We start from the raw sequence: 27,013 nt of genomic DNA, 5'->3' as shown, positions 1-27,013 counted from the left end.
TCAGCAGTTGGGGTTCGTCACCCGGCAGGAACAGGCGCTCCGGAAGAAGCGGCACTGGCAGGAGGCGCACGGGTCGCAGCAGGGAGGGGCGGGAGGCCTGCAGCTGTCGCGGGTGGCCACGCAGGGGCTGGGCAACCGAGGCCGAGCCGCTTTCTTCATCGAAGTCCTTTTCTGCGGGAAAACACCGGGGCTGCTGGCCTGTCCTCTGCCTGGCCATGGGCGCCGCCCGCCCCGCTCTTACCCATAGAGCGCCGGGGCAGGTGGCCGCCTGCTCCCCCACTCATGCGTTCCTGCCTCCTCTATCAGAAACCCCCTGGGGGGTTCCCACTCCGCTTCACAGTGATCTGATTTTTGTCTTGTATTTTATTTTAGTTTTTGCTGTTTGAGTCACACCTGGCGATGCTCAGGGGCTACTCCTGGCTGTGCACTCCTGGCGTTGCTTGGAGGACCATGAGGGATGTCGGGGAGCGAACCTGGGGATCGAACCAGGGTGGGCCGTGTGCAAGGCAAATACCCTCTGTACCGTTGCTCTAACCCCCTTGTTTTGTATTTTAATTGCTTAAAAAAATTATCTCCTAAATATAGACTAGAGACTGAACACAATGGCCACTCAACACCTTTATTGCAAACCACAACACCTAATCAGAGAGAGAGAACAAAAGGGAATACCCTGCCATAGTGGCAGTGTGGGGTGGGGGGAGACGGGACTGGGGAGGGGGGAGGGATGTTGGGTTTACTGGTGGTGGAGAATGGGCACTGGTGAAGGGATGGGTTATCAAACTTTGTAAGGGAGAAACATGAGCACAAAAATGTATAAGTCTGTAACTGTACCCTCACGTTGACTCACTAATTAAAAATAAACTATTAATTTAAAAAAAAATTATCTCCTGGGGGTGATGGGAGGGAAAGTGGACACTGGTTCTGGGAAATGTACGCTGGTGGATGGATGGGTTTTGGAAGGTTGTATGACAAACCTAATCATGAATAGCTTTGTAAGGGCCTATCTCACAGTGAGTCAGTAAAAACAATTTTTAAGTTGTTATTTCTATTATTTCAAAGAGAGAATGCTGATCGTGATTCACATACTGATTTTTACAGTATTTCCTACACCTAAGAAACATGGTGGGTTTCAGTGCCATAGATTTTAGCTACCACCTCCAGATCTTTCCTCTTACAGAGGAACCTCGGTGTGCCAGCTGGACCCCGCACTGGCCAGGTACCCACTTCCACTCCTACCCCGGCCTGCACAGTGGCTGGCCAGGGCTTCTCACTTGGCTCTAGAATGAAACAAACTTCACTATAGCCTTTGAGATCCTCTTGCTTGGGCTCCACCCACCTCTTGGACCTGGCTCTGTGCTCAGAGATCACTTTCTGGCTGTGCTCAGGGTCAGTTGCATGCAAGGCAAGTGCTTTCCTGCCATACTAGCTCTCCTACCCTCATCTCATGTTTATGATTACCTTTGATTTATGGCAAGTGATACGGTCTTAAATCTAGTTATACACTTTTTTTTATACACTTTTTAAAAAGTTTTTATTTTTATTTATTTATTCATTTTTGCTTTTTGGGTCACACCCGGCAATGCACAGGGGTTATTCCTGGCTCTGCACTCAGGAATTACCTCTGGCGGTGCTCAGGGGACCATATGGGATGCTGGGAATCAAACTCGGGTGGGCCACGTGCAAGGCAAACGCCCTACCCGCTGTGCTATCGCTGCAACCCCCTAAGTTTTGATTTTGTTTTAATTTAATCATAGGTGAAACTCAAATATAACAAAAATTGTAGCAGTGGTTTTGAAATGATCAAAGTGGGAAACATTCAAAAGAAGAGAGTGTAGGTATTTCAGGCAGGCTCGTATAAGACTGTGTTTTAGCTGGTTTTCGATTTTGCTCAGGAAGCCTCAGCATCCTGAAATTCTGTGGGGGTCTGGCTCCAGGCCAGGAATAGTTTCTGTAGTTTTCAACTCTTTGTTTTTGCTTTGGGGTCACAGTCATTGGTGTTTAAGGGCTACTTCAGACTGGGTGGTCCAGGATTGCTCCGGGAATGTGCAGTGTTAGGGATTAAGCTTGGACCTCAAGCGCATAAAGTGTGTGCTCAGTCTGTTGAACTCACTCTCTGGGCCCAGTTTTCAGCTAAGAAAAATCTTAGTTCCAAGTCAGGCTTGGAGTCCTTCCCTACGGTCTCAATCCCACCAGAATTCCCAGACCTACCTTGGAAGATTTCTTCTCTGCTTCTTTTCTGCTGATGTTTTTGGATTTCTTGTTCAGTGCTTCAAAGAGAGAAAGAAGGAGTAAAGTCAGACGTTTTTGGGGCTCTGAGCTTGGGAGGAGTGGAACGAGTGCCAGGAATCCCAGGGGATGAAGTGGAGGGGTTGGCTGGATGAATCTAATCTTGGCACTTAAGAACCATCTGTTCTTGGTGACCTGGCTAGCTGGGGCCAGGGCCTGCAGTCTTGTCCTCTGATCCCAGCAGAGGCCCTGAGATCCACCTGCCTGTGGTCTCTGATCTCCTATAACCTGGTTCCTCCCTGTAGTTACCCCAGGGACCCTTTGGTCCCTACTCTGAAGAATATTGTGATACCTGAAAATGGTCTTAGTGTCAGACACATAACAGGACTTTTTTTTTTTCTTTTTGGATCATACCTGGTGATGCACAGGGGTTACTCCTGGCTCTTCACTCAGGAATTACTCCTAGCAGTGCTTGGGGGACCATATGGGATGCTGGGAATCGAACCTGGGTCGGCCGCGTGCAAGGCAATTGCCCTACCTGCTGTGCTATCGCTCCAGCCCTGGGACTTTTGTCTTCTTTTGGTTTGGACCACACTAGAAGATTCTTAGGGCTTACTCCTGGCTCTATGCTCCATAAGCAGTGTAGGGTAGACTGTGTACCTTACCCCTGCACATTCTCTCCAGCCCAGGACTTGTGGGCTGGAGAGAATGTTCCATTAAATACTTTTTCTTTTTGGGTCATACCTGGTGATGCTCAGGGGTTACTCCTGGCTCTGCACTCAGGAATTACTCCTGGTATGCTCAGGTGACCATATGGGATGCAGGGGATTGAACCTGGGTCTGCCACATGCAAGGCAAATGCTCTACCCACTGTACTATAGCTCCTACCATTAAATTCTTATGTTTCATTTATTGGAGCTTTAGAGTCAGGCACATGTTATTTGTTTGCTATATGACAGCTAGATGTCCTTAGGAAATCAACTTTGTCTTGTATGGACTCATTTTCTCATCTGACTTGAGGATAAATGAGATGGTTATAAAGAGAAAATCTGGCACATTAGAAGTAAATCTGGCTCCTTCCATGCCCTTACTTCCCTGTAAGAGATATAATATCATCCCTTGGGGAGGGCAGAGAGGTAATACAATGGGTAGAGTACTTGTGTTGCATATAGCTGACCCAGAGTCGATACCTGGCACTCTACATGGTCCCCAGTACCACCAGGAGTAATCCTTGAGTGCAGAGCCAGGTAAAGCCCTGAGCACTGCTGGATGTGCTTCTTCTTTCTTCAAGAAGCAAGGCATAAGCGATATTAATTTTGAGGTTACTTATGTTAGTCCTGGAGCTAATTACCTGGGTTTTAATTCTGGCTCTGCCAATTGATAGCTATGTGCTATTAGAGTTGTTACTCCTTGGCCTCAGTTTTTATCATGGCGAAATAGGAATGAAGAATAGTACTTGTGAAAGAAGTACTAAACCTGTCAGTTATTGTTATTGTTTGAAATCAGTAGGATTTCCAATGCCAGGTTCTAATACCTGAGATTGGCCCCCAGGCATTGCAGGGGTGGATCATTCATTACCTGGTTATTGTTCATTGCATTTCCTGAAGTTTGGTACCCTTAATATTATTCGACAAGTTTCAAAAGCTAAATTTAAAGAAGTTCATAAAGTATCTTAACCTTAGGCCTTCTCAGAGGTCTTAAAATGCTAAGCCTTTGGCTGGAGCAATAGTACAGGGGTAGGGCATTTGCCTTTTATGCAGCCAACTCAGGTTCAATCCCTGGCAACCCATATGGTCCCCCAAGTACCGCCAGGAGTATTTCCTGAGTGCAGAGCCAGAAGTAAACTCTGAGTATCACCATGTATGACCCAAAAGTGCCTCAAATAAAACAATAATAATAATGCACTATAGCACTGTCGTCCCATTGTTCATCGATTTGCTTGAGTGGGCACCAGTAATGTCTCCATTGTAAGACTTGTTATTGTTTTTGGCATACTGAATACGCCATAGGTAGCTTGCCAGGCTCTTCCGTGCAGGTGGGATACTCTCGGTAGCTTGCCAGGCTCTCCAAGAGGGACAGAGGAATCGAACCTGGGTCAGCTGTGTGCAAGGCAAATGCCCTATCCGCTGTGCTATCGCTTCAGTATAATAATTATAAAATAATAAGCAAAATTTATTAAAAAATAAATTCAATGCTATGACATCTTATATTTTTCACCACTAATATATCAAGAGTATCATACCACATTTTATGGGGTGTAAAGTAGAAGACAATCTTAGGGAGAAATACATTTATACATATACACTTATACGTATATAGATTTTATATATATATACATATATATATATATACACACACACAAGGCTCAGCCTTTAGCAACATGTTACTAATCTCTTATAGAAGGGCTTAATGACTCCTGGGTGAAATACAACAATCTTCACGCACTTTCCTCTAAGAAACCTTTTTTGGATCATTTTTAGTGGATTATTTATAACAAGGAATGCAGAATAAATTATTTCGGTTCTGCTTTGGGGGTAGGGTTGGGTTCAGGAGGGAAACACCCAAAATATGCTGGTGGGAAGGTGTAATGGTGTTGGGATTGGTGTTCAAATATTATATGTAATCAAATATTATGGTAAAAATTTAATTAAAAAAATGCTAGGTCTTGGGGCTGGAGCAATAGCACAGCGGGTAGGGCGTTTGCCTTGCACGCGGCCGACCCGGGTTCGATTCCCAGCATCCCATATGGTCCCCTGAGCACTGCCAGGAGGAATTCCTGAGTGCAGAGCCAGGAGGAACCCCTGTGCGTCGCCAAGTGTGACCCAAAAAGGAAAAAAAAAAGAAAAGAAAATGCTAGGTCTTATAATTTGGTGACATGCAGGGCTGGCCCAGAAGAGCCAAGGGACGCTTCCTTTCTCCAGAGTGACTGAGTGGGAGAGCACGGAGGCAGGTCTATAGCAAGGAGCCCCAGCATCACCCTGAGGAGAAGGTCTGCCACCCCGCACCCTCCTCACAGGCTAGAGGCCAGAGTCTGGGCCCCAGGGCCAGGGCTTACCTACAATAGAGACAGCCGGGAAGTCCAGAAGGTTTAAGGAGGAGTTGCTGCGCAGGCTCTTGTCATCCTCAGGTGCCAGGTGGCAATAGGCAGCGAGGCCACACAGAAAGACCAGCAGGGTCAGCAGGAGCAGGCGGGGAACAGTCATCCTGGGGTACCTGACTGGAACAGGGAAGACCATCAGGAGGGGTAGCAGAGGTGGTGAGGACGGGTGCCGTCTGGCTTTCTCTGAGTTTCTCAGCTGGTATCCAGGTGAGGTTGGGTACAATCAAGTCTGAAGACCAAGACAAGGAAGGGAAACCGATGAAGAAATGAGAAAAGGAGAGACAAGATGAGGAAGTAAGAAAGACCAGGAATGCCGCCAGAGAATGCAGTTCTCACTCTAGTCAGTGAGCTAGAACACATGCTTTGAATGTAAATAGCTACCTTACCTCTAAAAGCCCAAATGTCTAAGACCCTTAGCCAGTGGCCCAAGAAGCCTGGGGCATAGATACAGCTCATTTTGCCAATGCCGTGCGTCTGAGCAATGCCACTCAGGCACCAATCCCAACACTTGCAGGTCCTTGCACCCTCCCATGGCATGGGGGAAGAAAGCAGGAAGACAAGACCACTGGATTTGGAGGAATTCGTCAAGTCCTGAAGTTGTTTACTTTCCTCTTTGCCAGTGGTCAGCCCAATCCCAGGGGCACTGAGGTGTTAATTAAAGCCAAAGCTACTTCAGATCAGACCACCATGATGCTCAGTCGACAGTTAGTGTCCCTTTTATTTTTGGTTTCGGGTCATAGCCAGCTAATCTCAAGGCTTAGTCTTGGCTCTTCACTCTGGTGGGCATATGGGGTGCCAGCGATGGAACCTGGGTCAGCTGCATGAAAGGCAAACACCCTACCTACTTAGTACTATCATGCGAGTCCCCTGTGTCTCTTAGTTGACATTTTGCCTCCATTCTTCTTCTTCTTCTTCTTTTTTTTTTTTTTTTTTAGGGGGAGGAGGATGGGACACACCTAGTGGTATACAGATTATTCCTGGCTCTGTGCTCAGGAGTGATGCCTGGAGGTGCTTCAGGGAACTGTATATGGTGCTGGGTGGGGATCAAACTGGGCACAACTGCATACAAGGGAAGTGCCTTCTCCCATGGACCCTCTTCAGCCCCTGTATCCTTTTTATTGTGGGTTACACCGGGTAGTGCTTGAGGGCTCTTCCCAGTGGCGCTGGGGAAATCATGCAATGTTGGGGATCATAACATTGGTTTGCTTATTACAAAGTATGTGCTCAGCCCCTTGAGCTATTTCTTCACCTCCATTCTTGTCCTGTTTCATCCAGTCTCTAAATAGTAGCCATAATGATTTGGGGATGGGGTGAGAACAAAATTCTTTTTTTTTTTTCTTTTTGGGTCACACCCAGCAATGCTCAGGGATTACTCCTGGCTTTGCACTCAGGCATTACTCCTGGCAGTGCTCGGGGGACCATATGGGATGTTGGGAATCGAACCTGGGTCGGCTGCATGCAAGGCAAATGCCCTACTCGCTGTGCTATTGCTCCAGTCCTGAGGACAAAATTTAAACCACCTATCATTCTCCACTTAAAACCTGTTTTTCATTGTTCTTATGGGGGGGGGGGGGAAATCCAAAGTTCCTGCAAGGCCCAGCTGCTTTCTCTGACCTTACCTGACAGGAGTTTATCAAAGAGCAGGTGGAGAGTGTCTCTGGTCATGTAGCTGCTGCCACTAACTCACAGGTGAGGCTCTTGAATGAATCTCTCTACGTGCATTTGATTCCCTAACTTATACTGATTGGTTCCAAATTCTAAATGAGGGAATAATTTTTTTTTTATCAACCTTTGTTACTCTATGTGACCTTAGAGAAGTCACATAAACTGGTATGTTCACCTATGTGCTCAGTACTGATGTTTGTATTTTTCTCACTGCTTCAAATTTAAATTATTATAATATATGGGGGGCTTGAACCTGGCAAGCTGCCGAGAGTATCTTGCCCACACGGCAGAGCCTGGCAAGCTACCTGTGGCGTATTTGATATGCCGAAAACAGTAACAACAAGTCTCATGATGGAGATATTACTGGTGCCCACTCGAGCAAATCGATGAGCAATGGGATGACAGTGACAGTGATAGTGATGGGGGTTGAAGCCAAGGACTTACATGTACAAGGCAAGTGTTCTGTTGTTGGGTCATATATATCCCTGGTGACCTGCTTCAGAATAAGGGGCTGCTTTGGGCCTTACCTGACAATGTTTGGGAGTTGCTCCCAGCAGGGTTTGTGGGACATGCAGAATTCGGGATCTTACTGAGGTTAGTCACTTGCAATGCAGGCACCTTAACCTCTGTGCTATCTATCTGTCTCCATACTTAGATTTTTAAAAAAGAAATAGAATGTTATAAATATAGCTCTCCATTAATTTTTCCTCTTTCCCCTGGATTGACCCAAGGGAATTGGTAAGTACCACTCTCGTGAATAGTTTTGTTTTGTTTTAGGCCACATCTGGCTGTGCTATGGACTTATTCTTGACTCTGTGCTCAGGATCAGTCCTGGCAGAACGAAGAGGACCATATGAGATGGGATTGAACCTGGGTCAGTGAGTGCAAAGCACTGTATGTAGACCGGCTGTACTATTCAGGCTCATCTCATGAATTTTTTTTTCTTTTTGGGTCACACCCAGTGATACTCAGGGGTTACTCTTGGCTCTGCACTCAGGAATCACTCCTTGCGGTGCTTGGGAAACCATATGGGATGCTGGGAAACGAACCCGGGTTGGCTGCATGCAAGGCAAATGCCCTACCTGTTATGCTATTGCTCCAGCCCTATCATGAATGTTTTAATACTTTTACATATATAATTTTATTTATTTATTTTGAAGTAAAATAGATTTTATTTGGAGGTTTTGAAGGGAAGGAGAGAGAGAAAGTGGGAGAGAGTGGAGAGTAACATGCTCAAGAGAGAACTGGGGCTTCTCCAAGAGTGGAGAGAGTCCCTACACACATCCCAGCAATAGACATAAAAGTACACATCTCAAGAGGGGAGATGTGGGCAACACATGTGCTCGGGCATCACATGTGCTCAGCCATATGGGCTCGGGCAGCATATGTGCTATTATTTTATTTTATTATTTTTTATTATTTATTTATTTATTTATTTATATCTTTTGCTTTTTGGGTCACACCTGGCGATGCACAAGAGTTACTCCTGGTTCATGCACTCAGGAATTACTCCTGGCGGTGCTCAGGGGACCATATGGGAAGCTGGGAATTGAACCCTGATCGGCCGCATGCAAGGCAAACACCCTACCCGCTGTGCTATCGCTCCAGACCCTTATTTATTTTTTTAAAAAACAATGTTTTGAGTGTTTTATACACTGATAAAAATGGTTGAATACTATTTTAATCCTTCTGCTTTTTTTTTTTTTTTTTTTTTTTTTTTTTTGCTTTTTGGATCACACCCAGCGATGCACAGGGGTTACTCCTGGCTCATGCACTCAGGAATTACTCTTGGCAGTGCTTGGAGGACCATACGGGATTCTGGGAATCAAACCCAGGTCAGCAGCGTGCAAGGCAAATGCCCTAACCGCTGTGCTATTGCTCCAGCCTGAATCCTTCTGCATTTTGATTCTTTTTAGTAACATCATACAATTGAGAAGCAACATAGTTTAATGTTCAAACACTAAGATTCTAAGGTGGACAACCAGGGTTAATATCCTGTCTTTACCATTACTAGATTCATGATCTTCTTTGTTTTCTTTTCTTTGTGGCCAATGTGTAGCACTGTTCAGGTAGTACTCTGGCTTTGTACTCGGGGATTACTCGTGGCATTGTTTGGGGAACAGTAATGTGGTACTGGGCATTGCACTGGGATTGATTGTGTACAAGGCAAGTTCCTTAACCTTGTACTCTCTCTCTGGCCAAGCTGTATGACAACGGGTAAGTTGCCTAACTCCCTGAATCTCAGTTTTCTCACACATAAAATATGAATCAAAATTGTATGGACCTCATAGGGCTTTTGGGGCCTGGAGCAATAGCACAGGGGTTAGGGTGCTTGCCTTGCATATGGCCAACCTGGGTTTTATCCCTGGCATACCATATAGTCCATTGAGCACTGTCAGGGCCAGGAGTAATTCCTAAGTGAAAAGTCAGGAAAACACTAAGCACCACTGGTGTGGCCCAAAATCCAAAACCAACAAACAAAACAAACAAACCAAAACCAAAAACACCATACACACACACATTCATAAAACCTCAAATCACGTAGGGCTTCTGAGAGAATTATGTATTAAAGTATACACAACCCATGGAACAAAGCCCTTAACACAGTAAATTCTATGTATATTTTACTATTATTTGAGATTTATGTAAATACTTACAGATTCCATTCATTCAAGTTTAACTGCAATAGAGTAGGGCCGGATTGATAGTACAGTAGGTAGGGCACTTGCCTTGCAGGTGGCGGATGCAGGTTTGATCTCCAGCATCCTATATGGCCTCTGAGCACGTTTAAGAGCAATTCTTGAACGTAGAGATAGGAGGTACTCCTAAGCATTGCCTGGTGTGGCCCAAAGCCCAAATTAAAAAAACCAAACTAACTGCAATAGTGTAACAGTTCCTAAAAAGGGACAGTTAGGTCAATGACCATTCTTTAACAGACCTTCCTGATCAGAAAATCTCCCTTAGGATTGATCCAGCTCTAAAATGTATGATCAAATACGACCTTGTTATGAATGGACTCAGTCCCATTCCCAGTACCACTGAGTGGCCTTGGGCTTGGGCGTTGAGGCCAGTGGGTGTGGTCAGGCCCAGGGTGCTCCCAGACCCTTGCTGAATATACTAGAGCTGAGCTGGGGAACAAACGGAGGCCCTCCCACCTGCTAGACATATGCTTAAGTACTTGAGCTATATCCTTGATCCCAAACTCTTTTTTTTTTTTTTTTAGCTTTTTGGGTCACATCCGGCAATGCACAGGGGTTACTCCTGGTTCATGCACTCAGGAATAACCCCTGGCGGTGCTCGGGGGCTATATGGGACGCTGGGAATCAAACCCGGGTTGGCCACGTGTAAGGCAAACCCCCTACCTGCTGTGCTATCACTCCAGCCCCAGTCCCAAACTCTTTAGCTTATGACAGAGAACTGAGATCAGAAGAAATGAAGACTTACTGATGTCCAGTGCCACTGACTATTGGATGATAGTAATACTCAAGCTGGAGTCTTTATCCCTAAGTGTTCCTTAGTGTATTTAGGTTTAATTAAAACTTCTCAAGGATCTGGAGATAGTTCAATGATAGAGTGCCTGCCTTGCACAAGTTTGATCCTGGACACCACCCTACCTGCCAAATTAAATCCAGTGGCATTGTCTTTTGGGACCACAACCAAGTGTTCGATCTCTAGCATTGTCACAATCATGCACATTTGCATACAGAGACCAAGTGTGGTTCCTAGTGAACACTGCTACAAATGGGGTAGTTCCTGGCAAACACTACAACCAAAAATGTGCCTGAGAACCACAACAAATGTGCCAGCACCAAAACCTAGTTGTGTATAACCCTCGTAATTTGGCAACAACCACTTAAAGGAAGACAAGTTTTAGAATGGAGAAGTTATGGCTCTAGTAGGGTCTTAAAATTTTTATACATCAGAATTGGGCCTTTTTTCTACTTTTGACTTCACCAAAAAAGTTTCTCCTATAATTACAATCTTTTCAGTAAATGTAAGCAGATTCTTTAAGATGGCATTTTGTGATTCATCAAAGACTTGTATTTTAGGCAACTGCTTGTTGAACCCAAGAATCCTCTATTGATTTTATTTTATTTAAAATTTTTTAAGTGGGGCTGGAGTGATAGCACAGCGGGTAGGGCGTTTGCCTTGCACGTGGCCAACCGAGGTTCGATTCCCAGCATCCCATATGGTCCCCTGAGCACCACCAGGAGTAATTCCTGAGTGCAGAGCCAGAAGTGACCGCCGTGCATTGCTGGGTGTGACCTAAAAAGCAAAAAAAAAAAAAATTTTAAAGTTTGGGGGGGCTTGGGGTCACACCTGGCAGTGTTCAGGAGCTGCTTCCAACTCAGGGTTCATGTGGGTTTATGATCAGATTCTGGCCTCCTGTACACAAAGCATGAACTACAGCCCCTTGTGCTATCTCTCCACCCTACTTTATTGCCTTTAATTCTTGCAGCAAGTCTAAGGGCTACTATTTTATTTTATTTTATTTTTTGCTTTTTGGGTCACACCCAGCGATGCTCAGGGGTTACTCCTGGCTTTGCACTCAGGAATTACTCCTGGCAGTGCTTGGGGGACCATATGGGATGCCGGGGATCGAACCTGGGTTGGCCGCGTGCAAGGCAAACGCCCTACCCGCTGTGCTATCGCTCTGGCCCCAAGGGCTACTATTTTAGAGGTAAGAAAACAGGGCTTAGAGAGAATAAGAAATCATTGAAAATTACAAAAGCTGTTATACTGATGGAACAGGATTCAAGCCCAAGCCCTTTTATTCAGAGACTTCTTCTCAAACAGTAAACCACCAGAAGGAAAAGTTCCGCCCTCTCTTTTTATTCTCACATGATACTTGTTTTAGGGTTACTCCCAGTAGTGCTCAGGGTATTATGTGGTGCTTGGGTCTAAAACCTTGCCTCGTGCATGCACTTCTGCCCTTTGAGTTGGTCCTTATTTTTGTTTTGTTTTGTTTTTGTCTTTGGGCCACATCCAGCAGTGCCTAGGGCTTTCTACTGGCAATTCCTGGCAAAGAGGGCCAGCCATTCAGTGTGAGGACCCAAGGCTGTTTTGCCGCTCAGGATCTGCAGTGTCAGAGCTGGCATCACACTGGAAAAATAAGCCAAAATGCAATTAGTGGATCCTCTGTTCTTAATTTCTTCCTATTCAAAATAAACAGCATGTCACTCGGGCACTTACTGGAGCAGCCTGACTCTGGCCCCACTAAATTCATTACCCTGAGACCTTCCTAATGCCTCTTGGCAGTCCATCTCTCTGCCGCTTCCTATATTCTCCCACTCACTTGGCTTCCCAGGTACCTCTGATCTCATGTCTCTGTGGACTCATTTTCCTCTTCTAGAATTTTTTTTCTTTTTGTGTCACACCCAGTGATGCACAGGGGTTACTCCTGGATCTGCACTCAGGAATTACCCCTGGTGCTGCTCAGGGGACCATATGGGATGCTGGGAATCGAACCCGGGTCGGCTGTGCGCAAGGCAAACACCCTACCTGCTGTGTTATTGCTCCAGCCCCTCTCCTAGAATTTTTTTTTTTTCTTTTTGGGTCACACCTGGCTGTGCACAAGGGTTACTCCTGGCTCTGCACTCAGGAACCGCCCCTGGCGGTGCTCAGGGGACCATATGGGATGCTGGGAATCGAACTCAGTTCGGCTGCGTGCAAGGCAAACGCCCTACCCGCTGTGCTATCGCTCCAGCCCCCCTCTCCTAGAATTTTTAAGCATGGAATCATATAGCATGATTTTTTCTCTGCCATCTTTCACAAAGCTATTTGTGATTCATCCAGGTTGTCATATGTAATCAGTAGTTCTTTCCTTTTTCTCTCAGTATAATCCCTTCATTTTGTTCCGAATTTTTATATCTTTATATATATTTTTACCAGTGGATAATAGTATTCAATATTAAAAATAAGCTTCTGCTCTCTCCGCCCTTGGACAAGCCCATGTTCTCTCCTGAGCATGTTACCCTGTATCTCTTACTCTCCACTCTCTCCCATTTTTCTCTTCCTCCTCCCCTTCAAAAGCCCTCCAAATTAAATCTGTTTACTTTATTTTTCTTATTTATTTTTTTGCTTTTTGGGTCACACCCGGCTATGCACAGGGGTTACTCCTGCCTCTGCACTCAGAAATTACTCCTGGCGGTGCTCAGGGGACCATATGGGATGCTGGGAATCGAACTTGGGTCAACCGCATGCAAGGCAAACTCCCTACCCACTGTGCTATTGCTCCAGCCCCAAAATCTGTTTACTTTAAAAAAATAATAAAAGGGGCCGGAGCAATAGCACAGCGGGTAGGGCGTTTGCCTTGCACATGGCCGACCCGGGTTCGATCCCCGGCATCCCATATGGTCCCCCAAGCACTGCCAGGAGTAATTTCTGAGTGCAAAGCCAGGAGTAACCCCTGAGTATCGCTGGGTGTGACCCAAAAAGCAAAAAAAAAAAAAAATAAAATAAAATAAAATAAAAATAAAAAAATAATAAAAAATAAAGCTTCTATGGACATTCATGTATGTCTTTATATGAATATATGCATATACTTTTGGGAAATTAAGTAGACATAGCATTTTAGGATCCTATACAAGATATATGTTATCTTCTTTGGTGAGGGTAAAAGGGAGATATTCCTGGCTCTGTTATCAGGAGTGACCCTGGTGATGCTCAGGGGACCATATGTGGTGTCAGGGTTTTGAACCAGGATCAGCCACATGCAAGGCAAGTGCCATTACTTCTTATACTATCTCTCCAGCCATATGTTTTATCCTTTGGGGAAAACAACAAACATTTTTTTTGAACAATTGTCCCATTTTATGTTCCCTCCAGCAATGCATATTCTTCCATGGGTCTCTGGCACTCCTTGGATTTTGCATATGTGCTGGAGGGCAGTGTTGTCACTGTCCTTGGCCTCGGCCTTTTCTATGGATTGTACTTGTAACTAACAATCTTGGGGTTGAGATCATTCCACCCTCTGTGACCAAACCCAGGCTAGCTACAAAACAGCAGTTTCTCCAAGAGCAGGATTCCTCTGCACAATGCAGCCCACCACATACACATGCATCCGCCTGAGCCTACCTCGTGACCCCCATGGTATTTTAGGGCCAAGGAGAACTCATGTAAATATTCTGAAGCATTGTGTTGCCTGTCAGACAATGTGTAATAAAGTACTTTGTTTTCCACCCATCTGCCATCCTCAATAAAACAGTGCCATGCTAATTTATTAGCATGTAAGTAAGATAAAAAAAAAATCCAGGCTTGAGAAAAGTGAGGGGGGGAACCCTGATAAAGATAGGGTTCTTTCAAAAACAAAGACTCTGAAAAAAAGAAGCAAAGTCTGGAGTTATGAAGAGATGCTTGGAAAATCCCCAAAGTCTTCATTCTTGCCCCAAAAAGTGAAGCAGCGGGGCCAGAGTGATAGTATAGTGGGTAGAGCATTTGCCTTGCATGCGGCCGACCTGGATTCGATTCCCAGCACATCCCATAGGGTCCCCCAAACCCCGCTAGGAGTAATTCCTGAGTGCATGAGCCAGGAGTAATCCCTGTGCAATGCCGGGTGTGACCCAAAAAGAAAAAAATAAACAAAAACAAAAAAGTGAAGCAGATGAAGACTTCCTGCTTGGCTGATCTATAAATGGGGTTGAAACCGCCAGCCAAGTGGTGTTGGAGGAATGACAATGGAGAGATAGCTCCTGGGTCCCAGTGACAAAGTACCTGTGACTGACGAACCAGAAGTCTCTAAGGAAGACTTGAGTTTGGTGGTGATGAGGGATTAGAAACTTTTTTCTTGAACAGGGAGCAAGAAACCCAGCAGAAATAATATGGATTCTCAGAAGAAAGGGAAATTATAGCATTGAAAGATTAGAGGGCATTTCTTAGTATAGAGCCCTACTGTCTACTGCAGCCACCAAATGCAAGTGTCCCTGACACATACACACACACCCCTGCCCTCCTTGTGTAGCTGTTTACCTGTTACTAAGCTATTGTTGCTACTAAGAGTTTGGTCCACAGAAGCGTCACAACTTTTCAGTCTTCAGTTCTATTTTGGATAGGTCAGTAAAAACTTTACATTTAACATAATCACTATTAAAATGGCATATTAAAGGGCTGGGGAGAAAGCTCAGTGGTAGAACCCTTGCCTTGCATGTGTTCTAGGCAAGGCCCTCAGTCTAACTCCTGGCAAGCAACAACATTCCCCACGCATTTAAGAGTACATCCCTCGTGTCATTTCAGCATTATGTGAAAACCGTCCTATATTCTACCACATGAAACAAACCTTCTGGCTCAACTGTGCCCCTGTTTCCTAGAGGTTTGTCTAAATGCCTGAACCTGCTTCACCAATGGTTTTGCTAAAATGGAAGCTGATGGTGTCTACTGGGTGGCTGAACCCAGGGACCACTCTGGAAGATACACAGTAGTAAGAGTCCATTCTTTTTTTTTTTTTTTTGGCTTTTTGGGTAACACCCGGCGATGCACAGGGGTTACTCCTGGCTCTGCACTCAGGAATTACCCCTGGCGGTGCTCAGGGGACCATATGGGATGCTGGGAATCGAATCCGGGTCAGCCTCATGCAAGGCAAACGCCCTCCCCGCTGTGCTTATTGCTCCAGCCCCCAAAAGTCCATTCTTCTAGTAAGTTGAAAGTTGAAATGTAAGTTATTACTTTTACCTTATGCTAGTCTGCTAGATAATTTTTTAAGTTAAAAAAAAAGGCTTTGTATTCAGAGTTGTGCAACCAATAAGTAGGATTATATATGTTATAAATTTTTATTGACTCTTGTACTATTGCCAGTGATCTGGTTGTCTGGTCTGCTACTTGGAAAACTACAGAGTGGTGGGCTAAAGGTGCCTTTCTTTGGCACATAAACTATGGAAACAAATCGCAGATGCCAACGGGAGTGTCTGGATCAGCAGTGATGTCCAAGATAAAGGCTCATTTGTTAAGACCAAATGAAATCAAACTGCTGAAAGGACTGGAGCGAGTTCTTTGCAGGCAGGAGGTCCAGGTTGATCCCTGGCACTGCATGGTCCCCTGAGCACTCCCAGTTGTGACCCCTAAACAAAACAAACAATTTCTTCCAAAAGTTGTCCTATTTGTTTCCTGATGAAAAAGGACATATCGTGCTGAATCTTCACCTGACTGTTCCTGACAGACTGATAACCTCTGACCTTTGACCCCTTTTGAGGATGCCTGTCTATTGGTGCCTCATTGTTATTGATTCTTTCAGTTAAGAATTTCTGTTCTAGACTCTCAGTCCAATCTGGCCAAACCACTGTAGCCTTGGAAAATAGTATTTGTCATCATTTTTGTTTCCTGTACCATGAAAATTGTGAATACTGAGTATTCAACCATGGGCTGGTGGTCAAAGCATTTTTCTGTTTTGTTTCTGGGAGATTTCTAGAGGTCCTCGGGAGACCTTCCTGGCTCTATACTCTAGAGACCCTGTGGTGCTGGAAATGAAATCCAGACCTCCTATATGCAAAGCATATGCTTAGCCTTTGAGCTAGTCTCTGGCCGCAGTCAAGGAATAGACATTCATTCCCCTTATCAATCTCAGATTGCTGACATCATTGAGGAATAGATGTGTATTATGTTTTTCAACTACATCTGGCAGTACTCAGGGGCCGGTCCTGGCTCAGTGTTGGGGGGGGGTCATCTCCAGTGGTCCATGGGGGGCCATGTAGTACCAATGGCTGAACTCAGGGCTCCTGTGTGCAAAGCCTGTGCTCTAGTCCACTAAGCTATCTCCCTGACCCTGAAAATAGCTTTTATTAATACATGATACATACACCATCAAATTTATCCTTTAAAATGTATAAAATTGTCTTTTAAAGGAATGTTTGCAATGAAGTACTATGTGTTTATTACAATAATAGATAACTATGTGTGGCCATTATAAAAGATGAAGTCATGAAATTTGCTGCTACATGGATGAATCTCAAGAGTATCATGTGGAGGGAAATGAGTCAGAGAGAGAGGGACAGACACAGAATATCCCACTCATCTACAGGATATAAAGAAACAGAGTAGGGGAATAACTAATACCCAAAGATAATGAAAACAAAGGACAGGAGAACTGGTCCTTAGTAGGAAGCTAGCCACTGTGAAGGGAGGGTTTGGAGGTCAGGAAAGGGACCACTATGACAATGATAGAGGGAAATAGTCTGGGCAAGGACTAGGTTCTGAAAGGAGGTAAAGTGATATGCATGATACTCTATTAGTAACAATATTGTAAACACAGGGCCTAAAAGGGAAAGGGAAAAATAGTTTCTGTTAGAGAGGCAGATGTGGGGTGGGAGAAAATTCAGGGAGATTGGTGGTGGGAGGTGAATATTGGTAAAAGGGTGGTGTTTGAATATTGTTCCCCTGAAACTCAGTCATGAATAGCTTTGTAATTCATGGTGACTCAATAAATTAATTTTTTAAGTTAAAAAAGACTATATTCCAATAAAAAGACTGTGAAACTATAAATAGACTTTTGCGAATGACTTATTTCATGTTGCATAATATTTTCAAAGTTTATCCATGTTGCAGCATACAACATAGTGAAGCATGTAATAGCATATTTCTTATTCTTTTTCCTGTCCTATTTTATGGATACCATATTTCATTTATGTTCTCAGCTATTGATAGGCATGGGGATTGTTTCTACTTTACAGCTCTTACCAATATGCCTCTATGAATATTTATATAAATGTTTTTCTACTCACGTCTTTTTTGTTGTTATTATAGATTGGGGGTTGTACTGGTTATGGTATTCACATGTTTTGTGGAAATGTGTTGGGTGTTGGGGTTGTACTCAAGGTACATTTGGCAGTGCTGATGATCAGATTCAAGAGTGTGGGCTGGTTATGCAGATTGAATTTGTAGCTTTAGGCATACAAGGCAGACACTGTGCTAGTGAGCTATTCCCCAGGGCCCTATCTTTTGGGGATATATATCTATGAGTGGAACTGTTGCATTATGTGACTGCTCTATGTTTAATGTTTTGGGTCAGGGTCACTATTTTCCAAAGTGGCTGCACCAAGAAATAATCCAAGCAACAACCTATCTGGCCCCTCTTTAGCTTTGTTTTGTTTTTGCGCAATATCTTATAGCCTACTTCTCCCTCTGGGAGAACCTGGCAAGCTACCGAGAGTTTCCTGTCCACATGGGAGAGCCTCGCAAACTCCCCATGGTGTATTCATATGCCAAAACCAGTAACAATGCTGGGTCTCATTCCCCTGGCCCTGAAAGAGCCTCCCTTGTTGGGAAGGATGAGTAAAGAGGGGCTTCTAAAATCTCAGGGCTAGGGTGAATGGAGACATTACTGAGACCACTCGAGAAATTTGATGATCAACAGGATGATGATAATGATGATGATGATGATGATTTTGGCCACACTCTACTGTAATCAGGAATCAACTCCTGGTGGACTTGGGTGAGCATGCAGGATGCTGGGGATTGAACCTGAGTCAGCTACATGTAAGGCAAGCGTCCTGCCTGCTAAACTATCACTCTGGCCTCTCTTTGGCTTATTTTTAAATAGGGTTATTTAATTATCTTCTGTTGTTGAGTTGTTTATATAATATGAAATTTAAAAAAATACCACAGCAGATACATTATTTCCAACTATTTCACCTAATCTGTAGGGAGTCAAAAGAGGGGGTTACTTTGCTGGCTGTGGTGACTGGTCCTGTCAATGGCGGGAAAACTGGTTTATATCACACTACTGTATTAGTCACACACACACATACACACTCGCACTCACACAGATAGAGTACATTTCTACTATATAGTGTGAATGTGTGTGTGTTGTGTATCTTCAACTGGTTCTTTTGCTCTGGAGTACAACGACCAACATAAGAACACATAAGAACCATGATGTTCTTTTGTTTTTGGGTCACATCTGGCAATGCTCAGGGTTTGCTCCTGGCTCTGCTCTGAGAAACCACTCTTAGTGGCGCTTGGGGGACCATATGGGATGCTGGGGCTTGGACTTGTGCCTTTACCGCTGTACTATATCTCTAGTCCCAGACCCATGCTGTTTTAGTTCTACAGCTTTGTGGTGACTGGTCCTGTTGATGTAGGGAAAACTGGATTATATCACACTACTATATTAGTCACACACAGAGTACTTTTCCACTATATAGGATGAACTAAGTTTTGAAATGAATGTATAAATCTTCCAACTTACTATACCCTTTTCAAGATAGTTTTGGCCATTCTAGGCCCTTTGTTTTTCTATGTGAACATTTGGATCAATTTGATGGTTTTTTTTTGTTTTTTGGGTCACACCTGGCGATGCTCAGGGCTAACTCCTGACTCTGCACTCAGGAATGACTCCTGGCGGCACTCAGGAGACCATATGGGATGCTGGAAATTGAACCCGGTCGGCCGCGTGCAAAGCAAACGCCCTACCCACTGTACTATCGCTCCAGTCCCTCAATTTGATAATTTCTGCAGAAGAAAAGCAACTTGAATTTTACTAGAAATATGCTATTACATGCTTCACTAGCATCTTAAACTCTTTACTCTTTAATTCAAAATTTATTTTCTAACTTTTATTTTAATTTCTTCTTAGAATTGTTATTTATTTATATTTTGGGTACTGGGCTACACCCGGCAATGCTCAGAAATTACTCCTGGTGGTGCTTGAGGTGCTTTAGATAATATCTAAAAGAGAACAAGACATATAGGATGCCAGGGATCAAACCTGGGTCAGCCACCTGCAAGGTCAGCACCTTCCCTCACTGTACTATTGCTTTAGCCCCAGAGTTGTGTTATTCAGAATGTGTTAATTTTGTTATTTAATTTCCAAATATTCCAAGATATTTCTTTTACTGATTCCTACTTCAAATTATGCTGTGATCAAAGGACATATCTCGTATGACTTAAGTCTTTTAAAATTTAGTTAGAAGGAAGGCCAGACCACTGAGCATTGAGCTGGGTGTCACCTGGAGCATTGCTGAGTGTGGCCCCCAAACCAAAACAAAACAAAATGATATTTTAGGGCTCTGAACCACTGTGCATTGCTGGATGTGGCTTCCATAATTAAAAAAATATATAGCACTGGAGCACTGTCGTAGCACTATCATCCCATTATTCTTTGATTTGCTCGAGTGGGCACCAGTAATGCCTCCATTGTGAGACTTGTTGTTACTGTTTTTGGCATATCAAATATACCACGGGTAGCTAGCCAGGCTCTGCCATGTGGGCGGGATACTCTCGGTAGCCTTGCCAGGCTCTCTGAGAGGGATGGAGGAGTTGAACCTGGGTCAGCCGCATGCAAGGCAAACGCTCTACCTGCTGTACTATCACTCCAGCCCCCCCCAAATATATAAAGCAAAAAATAAATAAAATAAGATTAAATGACTGAAGAGATAATGCAGGGGTTAGGGCACTTCTCTTACACATAGTTGACGCAAGCTCCATCCCTAACACCATGTAAGGTCCCCTGAACCCCACTGAGATCCCTGAGTACAATACAGGGGTAAGCAGCTCAGGTAAAACATCAACAAACAAACAAAAAAAAACAACTCAACAAACAAGATACTAAAAGATAATATCTAAAAGACAACAAAACAGGATAGCCAATCACCAATATCAAAAGGTGTTTAGCTTCCTGAGTCATTAAGAAAATTCTTAAAATTATACAATGAACCCGCCAACCCGCTAAATGTAAAGAACAGGCAATAAAAAGCGTTGGTGAGAATAAAGAAAAAAATAAGTCTCAGACTGGGTGGAAGTGTAGAATGATACAAGTACTTTGAAACACTGGTAATACCTGTTACAACAGAACTCACACATGTCCTGTGACTCAGAAATTCCACTTCTAGTGTCGGAGGGATCGAGTGGGTAGAATGTTTGCTTTGCACGAGGCTGACTCAGGGTTGTTTTTATTTCCTATTTTGTCTCTTTGGGTCATACCTGGTGATGCTCAGGACTGACTCCTGGCTCTGCATTCAGGAATTTGCCCTGGTGGTACTCGGGGGCCATATGGGATGCCAGGGATCAAACCTGGATCGGCTGTGTACAAGGCAAATGTCCTACTTGATGTACTATCACTCCAGCTCCAGATGAGGTTTGATTCTCAACATCCCATCCCACCCGTACCCTAATCCTGCCTCTGCCCGAGTGTTTCCTGAGTACACAGTGAGTAACCCCTGAGCAGCACTGGGTATGGCCCCTGAACCAAAATGAAAACAAAACAAGAAACAAAAGCAAAACAAGAAACTCCACTTCTAGATATGCTAATTGAAATGTATTTGTATGTTCATCAAAAATTGTTTAAGAATGTTTCTAGTAGCACTGTTTTTAATATCCCCCAGCTGGAAACAATCCACATGCTCATCAATAAGGGAATAGATAAGCTGTGGTTTATTAATTTATGAAACATGGTTCAGCAACAAACCAAACCAAAATATTACTCCTTGCAATAACATAAATGAATATTATAAACTTAATGTTCAACAAAATAAGTCACACACGAAAGTATAAGCAAAGGCAGGGAGCTAGCTCAAGAGGTTGGAATGCATGCTCAGTATACATGGTTCAGATCTCAGCACCACCTCATATGAGCACTGTCACAAGAAGCAACACCTGATCACTGAACTAGGAGCAGCCCCTGAGCACTACCACACGTGCCCCTGTCAAAAGATGTATAGACACATATCTATAAAGCCCCCCAGGTAGGAAAAAGTTGATTATGGTGCAAAAAGTAAGTTTAATAAGTCCCTTGGGAGGAAAGGTCACGAAGGAGCTCCTAGTGCTGGTAACATCCTTTCTCTAGACTGAGATTCTGGTTTCTTAGGTATGTTCATGTGTGAAAAACAGGTTGAATTGAGGACACTTTAGTTCAATAAAAACAGAAAAAGTTAGGCCAGAAGGATATGACAGGAAGTAGAGAACCTGTCTTGCATGTGGCCAACCCAGTTGCCATATATGTCTTATATTTTGGAAGGAGGGGCACTTCTGACCATGTTCAGGGCTTATTCTGGCTCTGCACTCAGGGATCACTCCTGGCTGACGTGGGGGGACCATATGTGGTGCCAGGGATCAAACACAGATAAACTGTGTGCAAGGCAAGTGCTCCACCCACTGACACATCACTCTGGTGTCACATTTGGTTCTCTTGAGCACAACTAGGGGTTCCTACTGAGCACAGGGCCAGGAAAAGGCATTGAGCACTACCAGACATGGCCCTCAGACCCAAACACCATCCTCTGTCCTCCCAAAAGAGAACAACAAAAAGCTTTCAGTAAAAATTTTTTTTTTTTTTTTTGCTTTTTGGGTCACACCTGGCGATGCCCAGGGGTCACTCCTGGCTCCGCACTCAGAAATTACCCCTGGTGGTGCTCAGGGGACCATATGGGATGCTGGGAATCGAACCCGGGTTGGCTGCATGCAAGGCAAACACCCTTGCATGCAAGGTGCTATCTCTCCAGCCCCCATCAATACAAATTTTTAAAGAAAACAAAAGTGTGTCCAGACCATCCAGGACTCCAGGGAAGAGAGAGATGAGAAATAAAATGAGCAACTAGGTGAAAAGTTGAGCTGCTGCTCTGCGCTTTATTTCATGTTCACTTCTGCCTAGCACATCCTTTGGTTGTCACCCAGTGTGTTCTTACACGTAGGGAAGGGTTGTCTTTGTTTTGCCACTTGTACAAGGAGCGAGCAGCCATGAGCAGGTTAATGACAAGATGAAAGCCCCACAAGTAGTCAGAGGAAGGGGGTACAGCACCAGAAACTGGATTCATTTTTTGTTTTTGTTTGGTTGGTTTTGGGGGGCCACACTCGGTGATGGTCCCCCAAAATCCTTGCAATAACATAATCCTTGTAATGCCCTGAGATTACTCCTACACTCAGGAATCACTCCTGGTGGGTTCAGGGGACCATATTAGATGCTGTGATCCAACCCAGGTCAGCCACATGCAAGGCAAACACCCTACCAGCTGTACCATTGCTCTAGCCCCAGAAACTTTTTTCTGAGCTTTGTGCACCAGGGTCTTTTGCTCCTGTTAGCTCAAATGACCACACAGACGTGAGGCTCTAAGTGGCAAATGCCTTCGGTAGGGTCTAGTGGAGTTTTGTCTTTGTATCTAAGTCCTTGTAATGCCAAAGATGAGGATAGTCTCTGAATTTCTTTCGTGGAACAGACTCAAAGCAGATAATTTGTCAGTCATTGTTATGTACAAATGTCAAGAGTTACCACTATAGGTCATAATAAGGTAATTTGAAATAACCATTTCCCCCTCTCTAAAAGCCTAATTACGGACTGTATTGAAGGAGCTGGAGGTTGGCTGCCGGGGCTGGGTCCCCAACCGCTGCCGCCATGCTCCAGGCCACTTTATGGACGCTCTGGCCGAGCCTCATGCAGGAATGAAGTCCCACGGAACCCATAATGCAGACCTTTGTGACCTCGGACTCTGGACTCAACAGGACCCGGAAGCAGAGATCCTCTGCCTGCTATTCCCCAATCTCTGGTGACCCAGGGATCACACCCATAAGCCACACCCTGCCGGCACCAGATAATCTCCCCATGGCCACCCTCCAGATCTCAACGGCTGCTCCTCCCAGACAGGAGTATAAAATGAGGTCCCCATAGCCATGCCACGGGACTCTGTGCCAGGTTGTTTTCACTCAGGACAACCCAGAGGGGGTCAGGTAAGAACCTTCCCTACCCCAAGGGACCCAGCCCTGGCAGCCGACCTCCACTACCCAACCACTGCCATGCTCCAGGCTGCTTTCCGGACCCACGGCCACGCAACACATTATAAAACACTTCCTACCCATTTTCCATAATTACCACACCATATTTGATGGAGTTCAGACAGTAGGCAATAAATCATAGAGAGTCATATATATATATGTATGTATATATATATATATATATATATATATATATATATATACACATACCTCTCAGAGAGCCCAACAAGCTAACGAGAGTATCCCACCTGCACGGGCAGAACCTGGCAAACTATCCGTGGCATATTCAATATATCAAAAAAAGTAACAATAGGTCTCATTGCCCTGACCCTGAAAGAGCCTCCAATAATTGAGAAAGATGAGTAAGGAGAGGCAGCAAAAATCTCAGGGCTGGAGGAATAGAGACGTTACTGGCACCCGCTTGAGTAAATAGATGAACAACGGGATGACAGTGATACAGTGATTGAAGGAGCTGATGGCACTTGACAACAGAATAAACCAAAGGAAGATGGGGAACACAGCACACCAGGAATCCTATCTGCAACAACCATTTCTAAACCAGTGAACAGAGGCACATTTCCCATCCTTTCATCTTTTGAACACGATTCAAATGATGGTTTAGAATGTTATGAATTTAGTACTTTTGCTCTAAGCTGGTTTTTACTTGTTTTGGTTTTGATTGGGGCCACACCTGGCCATATTCAGGGGTTACTCCTGGCTCTGTGCTCAGGAATTATTCTTGGTGGTGCTTGGGGACCGTATGAAATGCTGGGGATCAAACATGGGTAGGCCATGTGCTAGGGAAACACTTGACCTGCTGTACTATCTCTCTAGCCCTAAGCTGATTCTTTTTTGCTTATTTTAAGTCACACTCAGTTCTTAAACAGGAGTCTGGCTTCCTGTTTAGTGCTGAGGAGGAAGAGTTCGTCGGGTTGTGCTCTGTGCCTAGGGAACCAGGTGGTACACGGTGCAAGGGATCAAACCCAGGCCTTCTGCAGCAAAGCCTGTGCACCAACTCTTTGAGCTATCTCTCAGAACCTAATGTAAGTTCTTCTTTAAAATAGCTGAAGATAGAGGTCAAGCCAAAGTGATAGCACAGTGGAGAGGGTGCTTACCTCGCACAGCCAACAGCACCCATATGGTCCCCAGAGCATGGGCAGGAGTTATTCCTGAGTGCAGAGCTAGGAATAAGTCCTAAGCACCATGGGGTGTGACTCCAAAACAAAACAAAACAAAACAAAAATACGTGAATACATGGAAAAATGATCTGAAAGAGTCTGAGGAACAGATGGAAGCAGGACTGGTGGCTGTCTAAGGCGATTTATGGCTGGTTTCTATCTCTGAGGGGGTCACCAGGGGGACGAAGAAAACTTTCTCCCTCCGCAACATCCCATTCCTCTTCTTGCTTGAGAGCTGACCTACGAACAAAATGCAGACCTCAAAGGGCTCTAGGGATTGCTTCACCCCCAGAACCAGCTGCATAGGTATTTAAATTGGACACAGATGCTGGTTTTATGCTTCTTTCTAGCTTCCTCCCCCCAAATAGGAACCAATATTCCCAACCCAACTGAAATCAGTTTTATCTTGATCTACTTCTTTACGTTGTGAAATCACACAGCACATGTCGTTGCTGCCTTCCCCACTTTCCACAACCTAATTATTTTGCCTACTGTATTTTATTTCTCTTCTATATGAATTTTTCTCTCTTTTTTTAACTACTGTCCCAGATCCTGTCCCTCCCACTCCTGCTTGACTCTGAGCATTTAGTTCCTTCACTTCTCTATATAACAGCATCTTTGTGAAAGTGTTTAAAATTTACATCTATGCGGAAATTCTTGGTAGTGAGAAACAGTCCAGGTGCAACTGAGAGATGGTGACTTTTATGTTGACTGCTGAGCTCCCTTCAGACTGTCTTGAAGAACCAGAAACAGTCCTTTTCCCAGACTGCATTCCAACCAAGAGTCATTTACTCAAAATGAGGGTGACTGCTATCAATTTTAAAACAGCCAATTATGCATAATTGTCTCACTTTGGGTTATATAATTCCTTATATCCATGACTCTGCAACGCTCCAATAGCATCTAGGATGTGGTTTTCCAGATTGACGGGTCTGCTTTTCAAAGCCTCAACCTGACAGAGATTGAAACCAAACACTTCAACCTCCAGCTTAATTCTTTTGAGGTAAAGGTTGATCCCGTTTCTACATCTGTCTAACAGGATGTTGGGATCACCCAGAAAAAAAAATAAATCAAAAGGCTATAATGGGCCCTCATTCTGATAATTACCTTCACATGGGGCCGCCCTGCTGAAGGTTGTGCCCCAAATGCAGCTGTTGATACGAGGACTCCCATCCGTAGCGAGACCCCCGTGCTTTAAGCTGAGAAGCAGACAAATCCCCTACCTTCAAGGGGAGTCAGAGTCTTTCCCTTCACGTTCACCGCAGTTTGACCAACAGAAAGATCTCGTTCCCAGGGCTGGATGATTTCTAACTCCATGCTCGGCGGCCTGGTTCCGTTCCTTCCCGGACTGGCTCTTCATACTGCCCCGGTGTCGGCTTTTTGCAACATGGCTGCTTCCTCCAAGAGGTTCTTCTCCCTCACTACATTTATTTCCAGAGAGCTCTGTACACCGACACGAAAGGGTACAGACCCGCAAACTTCTCTTCCCTGGAGCCATCTCAGCTACCTGTCTACAGGGGACGGGCAGGGTCCAGCTACTTTTACGATGTAGGTGTTTACATGGTTGAGCAGAATTCTATACCCGAAGAAGAAACGGTAATTCTGAAACTCAAAATTAGTGGCATGTCCCAGGCAAAAGTCATGTAAGCCCGACAACTTGGGGGCTTTTTTTTTTTTTTTTACTATAGAAGAAACAAAAGTAGAAAGCGGTAAAGTAGAAGAAGAAGAAGAAATTGAGCCCATAGATATCTTACTATCATATATGCTATACTGTACCAAAACACCCACCGAGAAAGAGAAAGAAATTTCTTCTTCCCATACTGGGGCTCACCTCTCACCGGACAGGACCCCGTCCCAGGGCGCAGCTCTCAGCAGCGGTCTTTATGATCCAGAACTGTTAATTCCAGTTCAAAGGAAGAGTTCTGAATCAGGATGTCGTTTTCAAATCAATGGTTCACTAAGTGGAATCCGGATCGCTGGCTGGTCTGCAAAGATTCTTCCAATCGTTCTGTGGGCTGGATCAAAATGTAGAGCACAGAAGTGTTTGGGGTGGGGTGTTCCCCCCCACTTTGAAAATTTTCCACTTCAATCAAAGCAGAAAAGCACCAAAACAAATGTATTTGAAGAGAACTATAAATAATCACAGGGATTCTCT

General features: G+C 44.5%; 1 protein-coding gene across 1 annotated transcript; it reads right to left on the bottom strand.

Moving 5' to 3' along the window:
* Positions 1 to 26,799, bottom strand: ASIP (agouti signaling protein). Its single transcript, XM_004612558.2, has 4 exons — positions 26,690 to 26,799; positions 5,282 to 5,439; positions 2,209 to 2,267; positions 1 to 171 (listed from the first exon to the last, which is right to left on the bottom strand). Exons 2-4 carry the CDS (start codon positions 5,427 to 5,429, stop codon positions 1 to 3), a joined length of 378 nt encoding a protein of 125 aa, XP_004612615.2. The 5' UTR covers positions 5,430 to 5,439; positions 26,690 to 26,799.
* Between the last annotated feature and the right edge of the window lie 214 nt (positions 26,800 to 27,013).

The sequence above is a fragment of the Sorex araneus genome, chromosome 5 (genome assembly GCF_027595985.1).
Source record: "Sorex araneus isolate mSorAra2 chromosome 5, mSorAra2.pri, whole genome shotgun sequence".
Classification (NCBI taxonomy): domain Eukaryota; kingdom Metazoa; phylum Chordata; class Mammalia; order Eulipotyphla; family Soricidae; genus Sorex; species Sorex araneus.
Note: the sequence above shows the minus strand (reverse complement) of the source record. Positions and strands in the feature narration are given on the sequence as shown.